The 14,078-nt window shown below is 40.5% G+C and overlaps 1 protein-coding gene across 1 annotated transcript in view; it reads right to left on the bottom strand.

The window, feature by feature from the left end:
* Nucleotides 1-14,078, bottom strand: part of GPC4 (glypican 4) — a 107,359-nt gene that overhangs the window by 11,272 nt on the left and 82,009 nt on the right. The window contains exon 3 of the mRNA XM_070290722.1: nt 10,334-10,725. Within this exon, the coding sequence (XP_070146823.1) occupies nt 10,334-10,725 (392 nt within the window). The remainder of the gene's footprint in view (nt 1-10,333; nt 10,726-14,078) is intronic.

Raw genomic sequence — 14,078 nt, 5'->3', positions numbered from 1 at the left:
CACCCTCCCCTTTTGGAGTCAGTATCAGAGGATTACTGCATTCCTCTCTATCAGTACCAACCAGTTCTGCAAACAGGCTTGTGAAAGCAGATACCACCGCAGGGAACAGATGCTGGGACACGGGACAGTGCAGCAGTGTGCTTCACCTGCTCTGGAGTGTAACTTTGGATACCACTTATCAACAGTAGCCTTAGGAACAGGAATGGGGGATTAACACTGTCAGGAGAAAAACTTCACACCGTTAGGCTCCTATCTGATGTACACACACTCTCTCTTATCTCAAACAGAACTCAAGTGTAAAGGGGGACGACTGTCCAACAGGAGGTAATTGTATACACTGAAGTCAAGGTTCCCTAGGAAGAATTAGGACTTTTCCACAGTTTTAACCAGTGCCAAATGTTTTCCTAGGCACTAAATTGGTCCTTTTAACCACGTATTAATATACAGTAAAATCTTGGCTAACCAATACCCTTAAGGAATAGCCATGCTAGAAAGCTAGGTTTTCTGGACCAGAAAAAAAAAAAAAAAAAACAAGAGCACACCTTTAAAGTTACAGAGACTTAGGACTTTGATACTTTCTCACCCTCTCATTTGACAGAGGAACAAACAGGCCTGGAGGGAGGGTGGTCAGAGAATAATAGAAGTCTTAATAGTTGGAAGAGACCCTAGAGATCACCGAGCATAGCTCTCACATTTAAGAGATGAAGAAACCAAAGCCAGAGAGAACAATTGACTTGTGGACTTGCCACTTCGCTGCATCTGACTCTAGCACTGCACCTCAGCAAACACTGAAATCATTTTCCACATCTGTCATGTGTCACTGCCTCTTTAAAGAGAATAATATGAAACTTTAATGTTAAACATTGCTTGTTTTCTATCTTTAATTGGGTTCCACACTGGTGAGACTGCTAAAATGGCTGGATTTTGGAGAGGTACAGAGCTATTATAAAAAAATGTCTGTGAAAAGCAGGCTAGTGCGTGACATTTTTTTCATTACAATGTTTATTAGGGGCAAAAAGGACTTGTAGCAGAAAACAAGGTAGGAAGAGTTAAAATGTCAACAAGTAGTTACTGGGTACCTACTATGGGCCAGAGATTTTTCTGGAATGCATTTCTGATTAGGTAGCAAGGCAAGCAGGAATTTCTAGACTATGAGACTTGTTCTGGAAAACACAAAAGACATTTCAAAATGGTATAGACCATTAGGAAATAGGCAAAAACTTAAACTCCATAACCGTGCTCAAGAAACACTTTGGTCAAAGATAACTCTAGGATGGGTTCACCATATCCTTGGTTCAACTATAAGCTAAATCATTTAGGCAGCAGGCCTTGTAGTACTATCCTTTCCTTAAATAGGATGATGGAGGCTGAAGTTTTAAAAAGAGAGAGCAAACGAAGCGACACAGTTGAGTTTTATGAAAGGAAGATTATGAAGCTGGGTTTGGCAGAGCTTTCCCATTTCATACTTTGGCTAAGTATTGGCTCATGTTCTGCACATGCTTTGTTGTGTAACTACTAAAAATGATCACAAGTCACTCAGCTATAATATGCTATGGGAAACACTAAATACCAGACTGAGAAGAGAGACGGGGAAATTATAAGAAAGCTAGGATGAGAAAGGACATTGGAAACACCAAAGTTAGAGAAAATCTGTCTTTAGTCTGCCAACCACTACTCAGACCGCCATGCAGTATTCTACATGAAGGGAATTCAGAACCTGGGAAATAAACCCCTCGTGTGCAATGAGGCAACAGTAAAAGACAAAGGCTTTTAAAACAGTCATGAGAACTATAGAAATAGGGATCCCCTTCAATGCTCATTCCCCAAGAAGAAGTGATGAAACTACCCCACCTCAGGTGTTGGGTCCCCACTTTCACTGACCAGACCAAGCTCAGGATGGTGAATCCAGAGTACCAAGGACAAGTTCTACTTTTTGACTCAGTACTACCATGCTCCCTTACAAGCTCTCAATGGTCTTGCCAAGATTTCAAGGGCAAACCTTTCACCCATAGGCAGATATAATAGTGGACCAAGTCATACTTTGTTCTGGGGATTTATTAATTTGGAATATAAAATCAACTTCATTCACATTCTACTACCTTGTAACACTCAAAATCAATTACTTCTCTGAAGTCCTCAAAGAACTTACTTACTGAAGTAATTTACTCCAGAAGATCCAAGGCTGAGTGGTAGATCATGCCACGTGGGGATTAACAAAAGGGGTAACCATACTCTAAGATCTTTCTTTAATCCTCGCTTATGTACTGATTCTCTATGGCATGCCATACCACTTAAAATGATCAATCTGATTATTCCTTTGGGTCACTTGACTAACATTTGATATGTTTTATTTTTATTTAGAAGGGTCTCTTGAGTCCACTGGTGACTTCCAGAATCCTTGGAGCTGGAGTTGGAGTTGGGTGGGGGTTAGTTATGATGGCTTTTATAAAAGTCAGATATTTCAGACCTCTCTTAGTAGTTAATAGTTATTTCTCAAAATGATATTTGGAAGAAACAGAAAAACTATACACTCCTCTCTTCTTGCTCTGAACCACTTACATAAAGAATGGGTTAAAGGTCTCAGAGAGAATGCTTAATGCAATTTCTATGTTGGGCTTCCGTCGTAGCTTAGTTGGTAAAGAATCTGCTTGCAATGCAGGAGGACCTGGGTTTGATCCCTGGGTCAGAAAGATCCCCTGGAGGAGGAAATGGCAACCCACTCCAGCATTCTTGCCTGGAGAATCCCATAGACAGAGGAACCTGACAGGCTAAAGTTTATGGAGTGGCAAGAGTCGGACAGCACTTAGCGACTAAACCACCATGATCATGAAGGTTGAGATGTAAACATTGAAGAGAAAAATTCTCTTCAATGTTAGAATTCATTTTCTGATACCTTTTATTGGATTTCACAGGTTTATATGATAGTAAGTACTTACTGTGTGTGCCAGGTTCCGTTCAAAGTACTTTATGCGTATGAACTCATTTAAGCTTCAAAATAATTGTAGGAGATGAATATTATCATTTCATTTCACAGATGAGGAAGCAGGGACCCAAAGAGATTAAGGAACAGACACAAGATCTTCCAGTAAATGGCCAAGATTTGAACTCGAGCAGTTTTGTCTGGGAGCAGGTACACTGAATTTCCTTAATGTGTATCTTTTGAGTAACAGATTACATAGGAACCTTGAGGGAAGCCCACTGGGCTGGCCCTTCTCCACAGCTCCACGATCTAGCATAGGATATGCACACACAGTGACTATCTCAGCTCTGGGGCTGGTTTTCAGGCTTCAAATTTATTCACCAGTTTTTAAGGTGGGAGAGCAAGTTAGGACGCAACTGCTCTACATGGAACAGTATATGACTGGATAACTATGGATGAGAGGACACAGTTTTTAACAAAGATTAATGACTCATGCACTCAATGCTATACCCTTAAAATGCTTCAAGGTGCTACAGGGTGAGAAAGAAAATATTCACCAGCAGTAGAGATACAAAAAACTCAAAAGCTCAAGTAAACACTGGTAAACATGGAGAGAGAAGAGGTTACTTGAACAAAACCAAAAACAATATATACTTTGCCGAACTTTTCACATTTTGAAAAACTTGCAGCTAAATGTAGCAGAAATGATCAATCTCTAGTAGAACATGACATATCATTTACATGTGCTTAGTCACTCAGTCGTGTCCAACTCTTTGTGACCCCATGGGCTGTAGCCCATCAAATTCCTCTGTCCATGACGATTCTCCAGGCAAGAATACTGGAGTGGGTTGCCATGCCCTCCTCCAGGGGATCTTCCCAACCCTGGGATCAAACCCAGGTCTCCCACATTGCAGGTGGATTCTTTACTGCCTGAGCATAAGAAGAAGTTTTGGACATTATTTATAGAAGAATGGGATGGCTTAGTTTGTTTACTTTGGGGGACCTAAAAGATAGAAAGGGAACATCATCTGGACTCAATATTTCTTTATTAATGCAAATCAAAATCAATTTCAGCTACTGAGCATAATAATAATACATTAATAGCCAAATTACAAGCCTTATGAAATCCTCAAGACTGACTATGCTGTGCTTAGTCGCTCAGTCATGTCTGACTCTTTGTGACCCCACAGACTGCAGCCCACCAGCCTCCTCTGTCCATGGGAGTGGAGTGTCATGTCCTTCTCCAGGGGATCTTCCCAACCCAGGTCTCCCGCACTGCAGGCAGATTCTTTACTGTCTGAGCCACCAGGGAAGCCCAGGAATATGGGAGTAGGTGGCCTATCCCTTCTCCAGGGGATCTTCCCAACCCAGGAATTGAACCAGGGTCTCCTGCATTGCAGGTGGATTCTTTAGCAGCTGAGCTACCAGGGAAGCCCCTCAAGACTGACTAAGGTATTTCTAAATGGTAAGATAAACAAGCATTTAGATCTTAGCTGCTAGTATGTTTTATGGTAAAAGTCTGTCAGGGTTGGGGGTGGGGGGCAGGGTGGGAATCCTCTTTTCCCTTTTTAACTAGTAAAGACTCTTTAACTTAGTAAAGACTCTTGAAAATACTCGTTCCTACCTTCCTCAGAATATACACTGACAGCTGCATGCCATTTCTGCTATAAAAAGCTTTTGCAGAAATGTCCTTTTCTCTGCAAAGATTCTCTTAATATAGATCAGGACTTTCTACCAAATAACCTGCATTTTCAAAACACCACATTAAAAACTACTGCAAGCCGCCTTAAAAAAGAGAAATGCTGGAGCCAAGGCTCTTCACACAGCCTGGATTTCATTTCAGTAATTCAGAACGAGCCTTCAGCCACATTACACAGTGATGGCAGTCGACATGCGGCACTCAAGTTAAAAACACATTTCCTCCTAGTTTCTTCCAGTTCCTAACATACACTCACTACAACATTTTTCCCCTGTGCTGCCAATAGTACTGAACAAACAGAAAGGCTCTAGATTTTTATCTGTTGCTTGGTAACATAAGCACCCAATAAAAATAACAGGAAATCGTTTTCCAAATTATGGTTAAAGAAAAAGATAGGGAACCCAAACATGCTGTGAGATGTGAAGGGTTTATTTAACAATTTCCCAACTAGTTTTGGATTCAATACGCACACGGGCAAAGAAAGAAGGCGAAGATGCTCCTATTTCCCTAATAATAGAATTTCAAAGATGTAACAAAAAACATGAAATAAGCTAAGATTCATGCAGGAGTATGTAGGGCCACATGGTAGGTAAAACTGAAACTACATAAATGCTTGAAAATACGTGTTGTTGTGGTTTTAAGTAGACTTGTTAATAATAAGTCAAGGGGCTTTCCAGGTGGCTTAGTGGTTAAAGAATCCGCCTGCCAGGCAGGTTCAATTCTGGGGTCCAGAATATCCCCTGGATAAGGAAATGGTAACCCACTCCAGTAATCTTGCCTGGAGAATCCCATGGACAGAGGAGCCTGGCAGGCTACAGTCCATGGGGTCACAAAGAGTCAGACACGACTTTGTGATTAAAGTGAAGCATCTTTGTATTCCGCCCTTGTAGAGGGCTCTATTACCATTTTGAGAATCTTCACTCCGTGACACTTCCCATATCCCTACCTTCCTCATCTCTACCTCTGTATATATTATAGTGTAGAGAATATATATACCTCCCTCCTTCCTCTTTGCAATTCTAGTCTTTGTGACTGAAAACGAATCTTAAGGGCTGAATATATATGTACGCTTAAAAGCTTTTTTGTATTGCTCATTTTTAAAATAGACATAACAATTTGGGAAAACGGGAAAATAATTTGTATAGTACTCTTGTAGGTGTTGGTGCATTGCAAATAGACAGAAATTAAGAGGCATCAATGGATCTCGTTTTCAAGGCAGGATAGTTATTTAGACATCACAATGCTAAAAAGCACTGATTTCTAATTATAGTCCCCGTGGTTTGGGGTGGGGGTGTAGACATAGCCCCATTATGTCAGTGTTAATTGAAACCATGAGAATGCAACTCTCTTTGGCATAGGAGCTATTGATTTTCATGGTGCATGTAACCACTTGTGCATTTTTGAAAGACCACAACAGACTTCACCCTTCCAGGCAAAACTGCTGCTGCAAGCAGGTAAATAAGAAATGTATCATGAACCATGACAAGTAAAGATGGAATAAGTAATACAAAGATGTGGAGCACCGGGGTATTCTTTAACCATCTGCTCCTAATTAAAGGAACTTTTCTGCAGTTTGAATTGCAAAGCTCAATGGAGTAAGCTGAAATCTCTGGATGTCTGTGCCCAGAAAAACTGAAGCAAGGCAAGTATACTTTAAGAAGTGACTTCTCTTGCCGTCAGTTAAGCAGGCTGGTGCTAATGGCCTTTAAAAGGCTTAGTGACAATCAAATCATTGCTCAACACGTAACCGCAACCCTTTTGTTGCACAAGTAAACTGGAAAAGCAGGGCATATGCTCATGAAGAGAAAGTGGGAACATCTCTGAGTTAAGTAAGCAATAACTAGCCCCAAGACCGCAATGGTCTTCATATTTGACTTTACTGACCTCTTGTTAGATGAAGTGGGTGAGGTGGGTCTCTTTAAAAAGCTAATTAATTCTACTGGATACTAAAAGAAGGAAATATTTATTTCTTGGGTTGTTCTAGTCCACCTTTAAAGTACAATTGGATAACAGTTGGCAGGGGTGGGAATCTATATGAAAAAACATTCCCTGAGTCCCCAAACTGTTAGAGCTTACTTATTGTATTAATCAAATGTAGTTTCTTCAACATCTTCAATTTTAAATATACACTACACCTTAAATTAAAATCTCTGTTGAACTGGTAGTCATAGTCCAAAAACAAATGTAATGAATTTACAACCTTCTAAAAAGAAACATTACATAGATGATAGGTTTTTACATAATTTGTGTTTTGGCAGTTTCAGAAACTGATTTCATACTTGAGTGTCTTATTATTACGTAATTTAGATACAACTCAACCTAGTTGAAGAGTTTGATTTCAAGTCAGTCCTTAGGTTGAGAAGATGCTCAGTAGTGAAGCAAAATATTATTTTTAAGGTTTCTAATTATAAACGTAACATTTAGAATAATCACATTTCTCTAAGCAAGACATACAGATGGCCAATAAGCACACGAAAAGATGCTCACCTTCAATAATTGTTAAGAGAAATGCAAATCAAAACTATAATAAGGTACCACCTCAGTCCAGTCAGATTGGCCATCATTAAAAAGTCTACAAATAATAAATGCTGGAGAGGATGTGGAGAAAAAGGAACCCTATTACATTGCTGGCATGAGTGTAAATTGCTACAGCCACTATGAAGAACCATATGGCAAGTGAAAGTCGCTCAGTTGTGTCTGACTCTTTGCGACCACAGGGACTATACAGTCCACGGAATTCTCCAGGCCAGAATACTGGGGCGGGTAGCCACTCCCTTCTTCAGCGGATCTTCCTGACCCAAAAATCGAACCAGGGTCTCCTGCATTGCAGGCAGATTCTTTACAAACTGAGCTATCAGGGAAGCCCCATATGGAGGTTCCTTACAAAACTAAAAACAGTTACCACATGATCTTGCAATCTCATTCCTTGGTTTATTTATGGCAGAAACTCTAATTTGAAAACATACAGGCACTCCAATGTTCATAGCAGCATTATTGACAATAGCCATGACATGGCAGCAACCTAAATGCCCATCAGCAGACAAATGGGTAAAGAACACGTGGTACCTGTTCAATGGAATACTATTCTGTTATAAAAAAGATTGAAATAATGCCATTTACAGCAACATGGATGGAGCTAGAGTGTCATGTTAAGTAAAGTATGTCAGACAGTAAGACAAATGCCATATGGTAGTATTTATACATAGAATCTAAAAGATTATGCAAGTGAACGTATCTACAAAACAGAAACAGACTCATAGAAAACAAAATTATGCTTAGCAAAGGGAAAAGGGAATGGGGGGAGGGAGAAATTAAGAGTTTGGGATTACACACTACTATATATAATACATAATACAGATACACACTACTATATATAATACATAAACAACAAGGTCTTACTATATAGCACAAGGAACTATATTCAAATCCTGGGATAAATCATAATGGAAAAGAATATGAAAAATATGTGTGTGTATATATATACATAACTGAATCACTTGGTCGTACATGAGAAACTAACATTGGAAATAAACTATATTTTAATAAAAATGTTTTAAGTCATATCAGTATTTTCCACTAAACAATTGGTAAGTAATGTTTTATTCAAAGTAAACTGAGCTCTATAGCTTGTATTCATTGCATTCTCACATAATGATGCAAATATCTCTTAGGCAGACATGAGAATACAGAATAGGGATCAATTCTGAAAAAATCTAGGGTCGTATTTGGAAAGTAACTTTCTTATACCGCTTGTCAAAACTAAGGTACACAGATATTTCTTTCTTGCTTAAAAAAAAATTCTTATCAAAAGCAACATCGGAAATTGTGATTCTTTCCTTTTGGGTCACATACTCTTTACTGCATAGGTAAGTAAGGGTGAATGGTCAGTCTTACTGATTGCCCACAGTTAATTCTGAAAACTATGTCAAGACGAATGCAACACAGGGAAGCTGCAAGTGTTCATTTCTCTCTCCTCTGGGAGGTGGCATGACGAAGACTAGCCTTCTAGCCCTCAAGCTTCCAACCTGCTTCCTTGTTCTGACCACCACCTTCCTCCTCCAGTTAGGGGTTCTGGAATCTCAGTTCTCTAAAGGGGCCCCAACCTTGCTAAGTGAGGCTAACACCACAGCAGGCTTGTGTCAGCTTGGTCCTTCTTCCCAAGAGTAAACTCAAAGGGAAGGGGGAGGTTAATGTAAAGAAACCACTTTAAAACGCTTGCAAAGGGTTTTCTAGTCCTTGCTTTTCTCTCTGGCATGCACATGCACACAGACATTCAAAATCACACAGCAGTGCCTTACTGGCTACTCAGCTTAGGATAAATGCAAGGAATTGCTGAAAGAGGGTAGATGTGTGAGGGGAACTATGATGTCAATAACTTTGATCTGGACTCACTATGCATTGACTAGGGGCTCTGACATGAGCATCTCCAAAATTAATAATGGGTGCTGAGGTGGGCCAAAGTTCAGGAACCAGGCTATTCCTTTAATTATAACCATCATCTCCCTACTTGCTCCTACCCAACTCTCCTATGCCCCAACATTTCTTTCTTTTTTTTTTTTTTGCAATTTATGATGAAAATATCAGGAGGAAAAGGAGTGAACAAAATGTGCTATAAAGAATTGTTTCCTGTCATTTTAAGGCTGGGAAACGTGAACACACACAACTATAAAAATGAATGCACCAATCAACTAACACACCATGCAATGCTAAAACGAAACATCTGATAAGCACCTAATTTTCACAATACATAATTATCTTCATTCTCTTAAATTAAGTTTCCTCTATAATCAGGGGGGGCATGAATCCTGGTCTGCCCATGTTGTCTGGGTTATGACCCTTTGAGGGTCTAATGGTAATAGCACTAAGATCAGTCCTACACAGATAACTTTGCTCTGGAATTAGTTGTCCGACTTCACTGGCACTGAGTCATGGAAAGGTAGAGGCAGAAAGGCCTTCAAAATGTTTTTTCAGATTTCACCGTGGGGAGAGGATGGGTGAAGGAGGCATAGAATTTTTCCCTCCTTGAAATCTTGCTCAAAATATTTTCCTGGTGGTCCAGTGGTTAAGCCTCCATGCTTCCAATTGCAGGGGTCATGGATTTGATCCCTGGTTGGGGAACGAAGACTCACCTGGTGCAGCCAAAAAAACAAACAAAAACAAAACCCAACCAAACAAAAAACCCTACTACATAAAACTGAGGAGAGCAAAGGTTTCCTAGGGCAGCCAGGAGGTAAAGGCACAAATGCAGAGTCTTGCCCACTAAGTCTGAGTCTGCCTTGTCTCCTATCAAGGAGGCCCCTGAGGTACCCCCTTAGCTGGCTCCAAAGAACAGTCTGAAAAATACTGGTCTTGTTTGATTCTTGTAATTGACAAATGAGGAAAATATGGTTCATTGCGTCTGTTCTTTCCTGCATACTACAATTTCATTCTCTTTCCTGATAATTCTGCAAACCCATTACGTCAAGAGCAGGTAGTGCACATTTCTAAAAACGGCTACCAAGGAAACCATGGAAAGAATGATAACGATACATGAAGATGGTCATCACTGTATTGTTTATAGCAATACAGTGCTCATGTTATCAGGACAAAGCGTAGGTGACAAGAGGGGAGAGAGAGAAAAGATGGCAATGGAATTCTAGTCATTTATTTTCCCATACCTCCCAAACTTTCTTTTAACATGAAACAAAACAACATAGAATGTAAACAGTACTTACCACTGAGACTTTGCTCACTACATCTCTTGCAACTGCTAAGCCCTGAGCAAAAGTGCGGGCTGCCACAAATGCACGAGTGACCTGGAGCTTCAGTTTCCGAGGGACGTCTCCAAAGGGCTTCAGCTGCTCTGTGTACTTGCTCACGCACTCTAGATATTCGTCTGTGAAGTGGTACTGGGAGTTCACCAGGCGAAACATGCGCTCCAGGAGGCGGGCCCAGAAGTCATTCAGCATTTCCTCCAGGTTCACGTTCCCTGCCACATAGTAGCGCTTCAACTCTTCAAAGAGATCTTTAAACAGCTCAGAATTCTGCATGTACAAGTGGCCGTAGGTCTTCACAAACATGTCATTCAGGGACTTTTCCGCATTTTCAAGTAGTTCTTTGAAGAATTCTAAACACAAAACCAAAACGGAAAGGGTTCTCACTAATTAAATAATAGGAGTGCTTTGCAGGTAAACTTAAAACACTGAAAAAAAAATTCGGATATTAAATTGGAAAACATGCTTGTATATAGGGTGGATTTCTTTAGGGGAATTTGGCATCTCTGATAGTTTGTCACTGAAAGGAAACCTATGTCACAAACACACTTACATAAAAAAACAAACTTTAAACCAACAATTTCTCAGGACTCAATATAAAACTAAAACTGTCTCCCTCCCTCCTTTTCTCAGTCAGTCACAAGGTAAATAAAGAACTGGACAAAAATGAATACATAAAGTTTCCCTGAATTTTTTACTGTAAGAATCTAAACTGAGGTGAATAATGCCTCCTCATTGTAACCTGACACCAAGACAGGTGTTGTCAAGATGTGCTATTTACTTAGACATGATTTCAACTGCCTTTCTCCTCCTTACATCTACATGACATATAAGAAAACTGCATGGGAAATGCTTGAAGCCAAGAAACGTAATGAAACACCCCACATAAGCAAGAAAAGAAGTTCTCAGGTATTCCTTGTGACATCAGTATAAATTGGGGTAACCAAGGTGGCTGAGCATCGAAGAATTGATGCTTTTGAACTGTGGTGTTGGAGAAGACTCTTGAGAGTCCCTTGGACTGCAAGGAGATCAGCCCTGGGATTTCTTTGGAAGGAATGATGCTTAAGCTGAAACTCCAGTACTTTGGCCACCTCATGCGAAGAGTTGACTCATTGGAAAAGACTCTGATGCTGGGAGGGATTGGGGGCAGGAGGAGAAGGGGATGACAGAGGATGAGGTGGCTGGATGGCATCACAGACTCAATGGACGTGAGTCTGAGTGAACTCCGGGAGATGGTGACGGACAGGGAGGCCTGGCATGCTGAGATTCATGGGGTAGCAAACAGTCAGACACGACTGACTGAACTGAACCGAAGGTGGCCTTGGGCTCCTAAAGGATTCATACAGTAACACCATGAGATTCTTTTCAGTCCAGAAAGACAGAAATGAAATGCATAACAGATTCAACCATAGATCTGGTATATTTATAAGATAACACGGGAAAATAAATAGGGAAAAAAGAATACCTGTTCCCCCCGCCTCCCAGATTTACTTTTTGGCCATCACATACTGCTGCTGCTGCTAAGTTGCTTCAGTTGTATCCGACTCTGTGCGACCCCAGAGATGGCAGCCAACCAGGCTCCCCCATCCCTGCGATTCTCCAGGCAAGAACACTGGAGTGGGTTGCCATTTCCTTCTCCAATGCATGAAAGTGAAAAGTGAAAGTGAAGTTACTCAGTTGTGACCGACTCTTCATGACTCCATGGACTGCAGACTACCAGGCTCCTTCGTCCATGGGATTTTCCAGGCAAGAGTACTGGAGTGGCATCACATACTCCCACAGCCTAAGCCTAAATGTTAAAGACTTAATCTCTTAAATACAAATAGTAAATTAGTTTCTCCTGAATCTTTTCTCAGGAAGTTAACTGAAAAGAGGAGTTAACAGTCTTCTGCAACATTAATCATTCTTAAAGAATCTATGTCTGGTATAAAAATAAACACCTCATGGTATCACTTTTATAAGCAGGAAATGTAATAAATACCAAAGCAAAATATAAGACTGCATCAAGAAAGAAGCTGCCTCCAAGTGAACGTGGAGCAGAAAGAAAAATAAGACAACTCCTTCAAAGCCAGAAGAACATTAGTGAGCTTATCAAAATGGAATAGCACTACAAAACCCTTCCCTACTGTTTGCCTTTTATTTCCCGAGTTTTCTTCAGTGAGAGAAAGGGAAACCCCCATTATACTGTACAGCCTGGCATTTTTACCAAAATTCTCTCCCTGAAAGGACATAAAGTACAGAAGGAGCTAGGGGAACCATATGAAGAGAGTTACAGTTATCAGGTACTTGGGAAGGGCTCTCATTCTCAGCAAGATCCCAAGTGGTTCTCAACTGTGGTCCCATGGTATAGACATGCATCGACATCACTGGGTCACAAGTTCCTGGATCCCACCTTAAACCTACTGGATCAGAAACCCTGGGGGAAGGGGGCAGCCATTCGGGACTCCGCTACACCCTACAGTTTGAGAATCAAGACTCTCAATGAGAGGTGGGATGGGGCGGAAGATAGGAGGGGGGTTCAAGAGGGAGGGGACATATGTATACCTATGGCTGATTCATGTTGAGGTTTGACAGAGAACAACAAAATTCTGTAGAGCAATTATCCTTCAATTAAAAAAAAAAAAAAGACTCTCAATGAAACTTGTCCCATTTTGCCTCTCACTAGCAGTCACTACCAGTTCAGGAACTGTGCTAAATGTGAAGCATTCAGGATAAGGGTTAATGCTTTAATTAGAAGAAAATACATTTCCAATAAATTGGGTTTTAGCTTTTTTTGTTGCATTCTTGAGGGTCATTTCTTGAAGGTGGTCGGGGGTGAATTTCCTCATGTGGAAGTATCTCGAAACCAAGAGTCAGGATAGAGGTAGCATTTTTCTAAGACTTCAAAGCTGGGGAAAGTTGGGGTGAGAAAAGACGTTAAATGTCAGCTGGTCCACTTGCCATACCGTCCTTGAGTCACTAGCATCCTTGCCAAGTGGTGCTGGCTCTCACATACTGGAAAAATAAAGCCTGGTCACTGATATCAACATGGAAAACTTGTGTCAACCCAGTGGTACTAATATTTCACCATCCAGAAGAGAGGATGGCAAAGACAAGCATAGGTCCTTCCCTATGCTGGATTTTTACTATATTGCTCATAAAATTGGCACACATCATTTACTGTAGAAATGGGAAGTTGAGAATGATTTGACTTGTGTTTTCACGACTCATTAAATAATTCTGAATACTCGCATTTCTAATGAGTGGTTTTTAATGGTTTTAAAACCTTGGTTTTTAAAGGTGGGGGCGGAATGATATGGATAGCTTGGTTTTAACTGAATACTACTATGAAAGGTCAGAGTTTACTTTTTTAGGCTTAAAAGTTTCAAGGTCAAAGAATCACTAAGACACTGCAAATTTTATGGTAAAAATAAAACATTCTCAAGACTTCCTCATTTGTGTCAAAAGCCCGTGGATCGGTATAGATATAGTTATATAGCTATACTGAGGTACAAGATCAATGATCCAATGAAGAACAGATCTGATTTTAACACAGCATGTTCTCTGCCTAATACCACAATGGACTTTATCTCCCAGGACTCAAATTCTGTCTAGGAAGGGGTGTGTGTGTGTGTGTGTGCGTGCGTGTGCACGCATGCAGATGTGTGTGATGTTAGCTTATATTTTTCAGAGTTTAGTTTGGTGCTACATATTAGGCTCTAATTCG

This window comes from Ovis canadensis, chromosome X (assembly GCF_042477335.2).
Source record: "Ovis canadensis isolate MfBH-ARS-UI-01 breed Bighorn chromosome X, ARS-UI_OviCan_v2, whole genome shotgun sequence".
Classification (NCBI taxonomy): domain Eukaryota; kingdom Metazoa; phylum Chordata; class Mammalia; order Artiodactyla; family Bovidae; genus Ovis; species Ovis canadensis.
The sequence above is the reverse complement of the archived record's forward strand: the minus strand, read 5'-3'. Positions and strand labels throughout refer to the sequence as shown.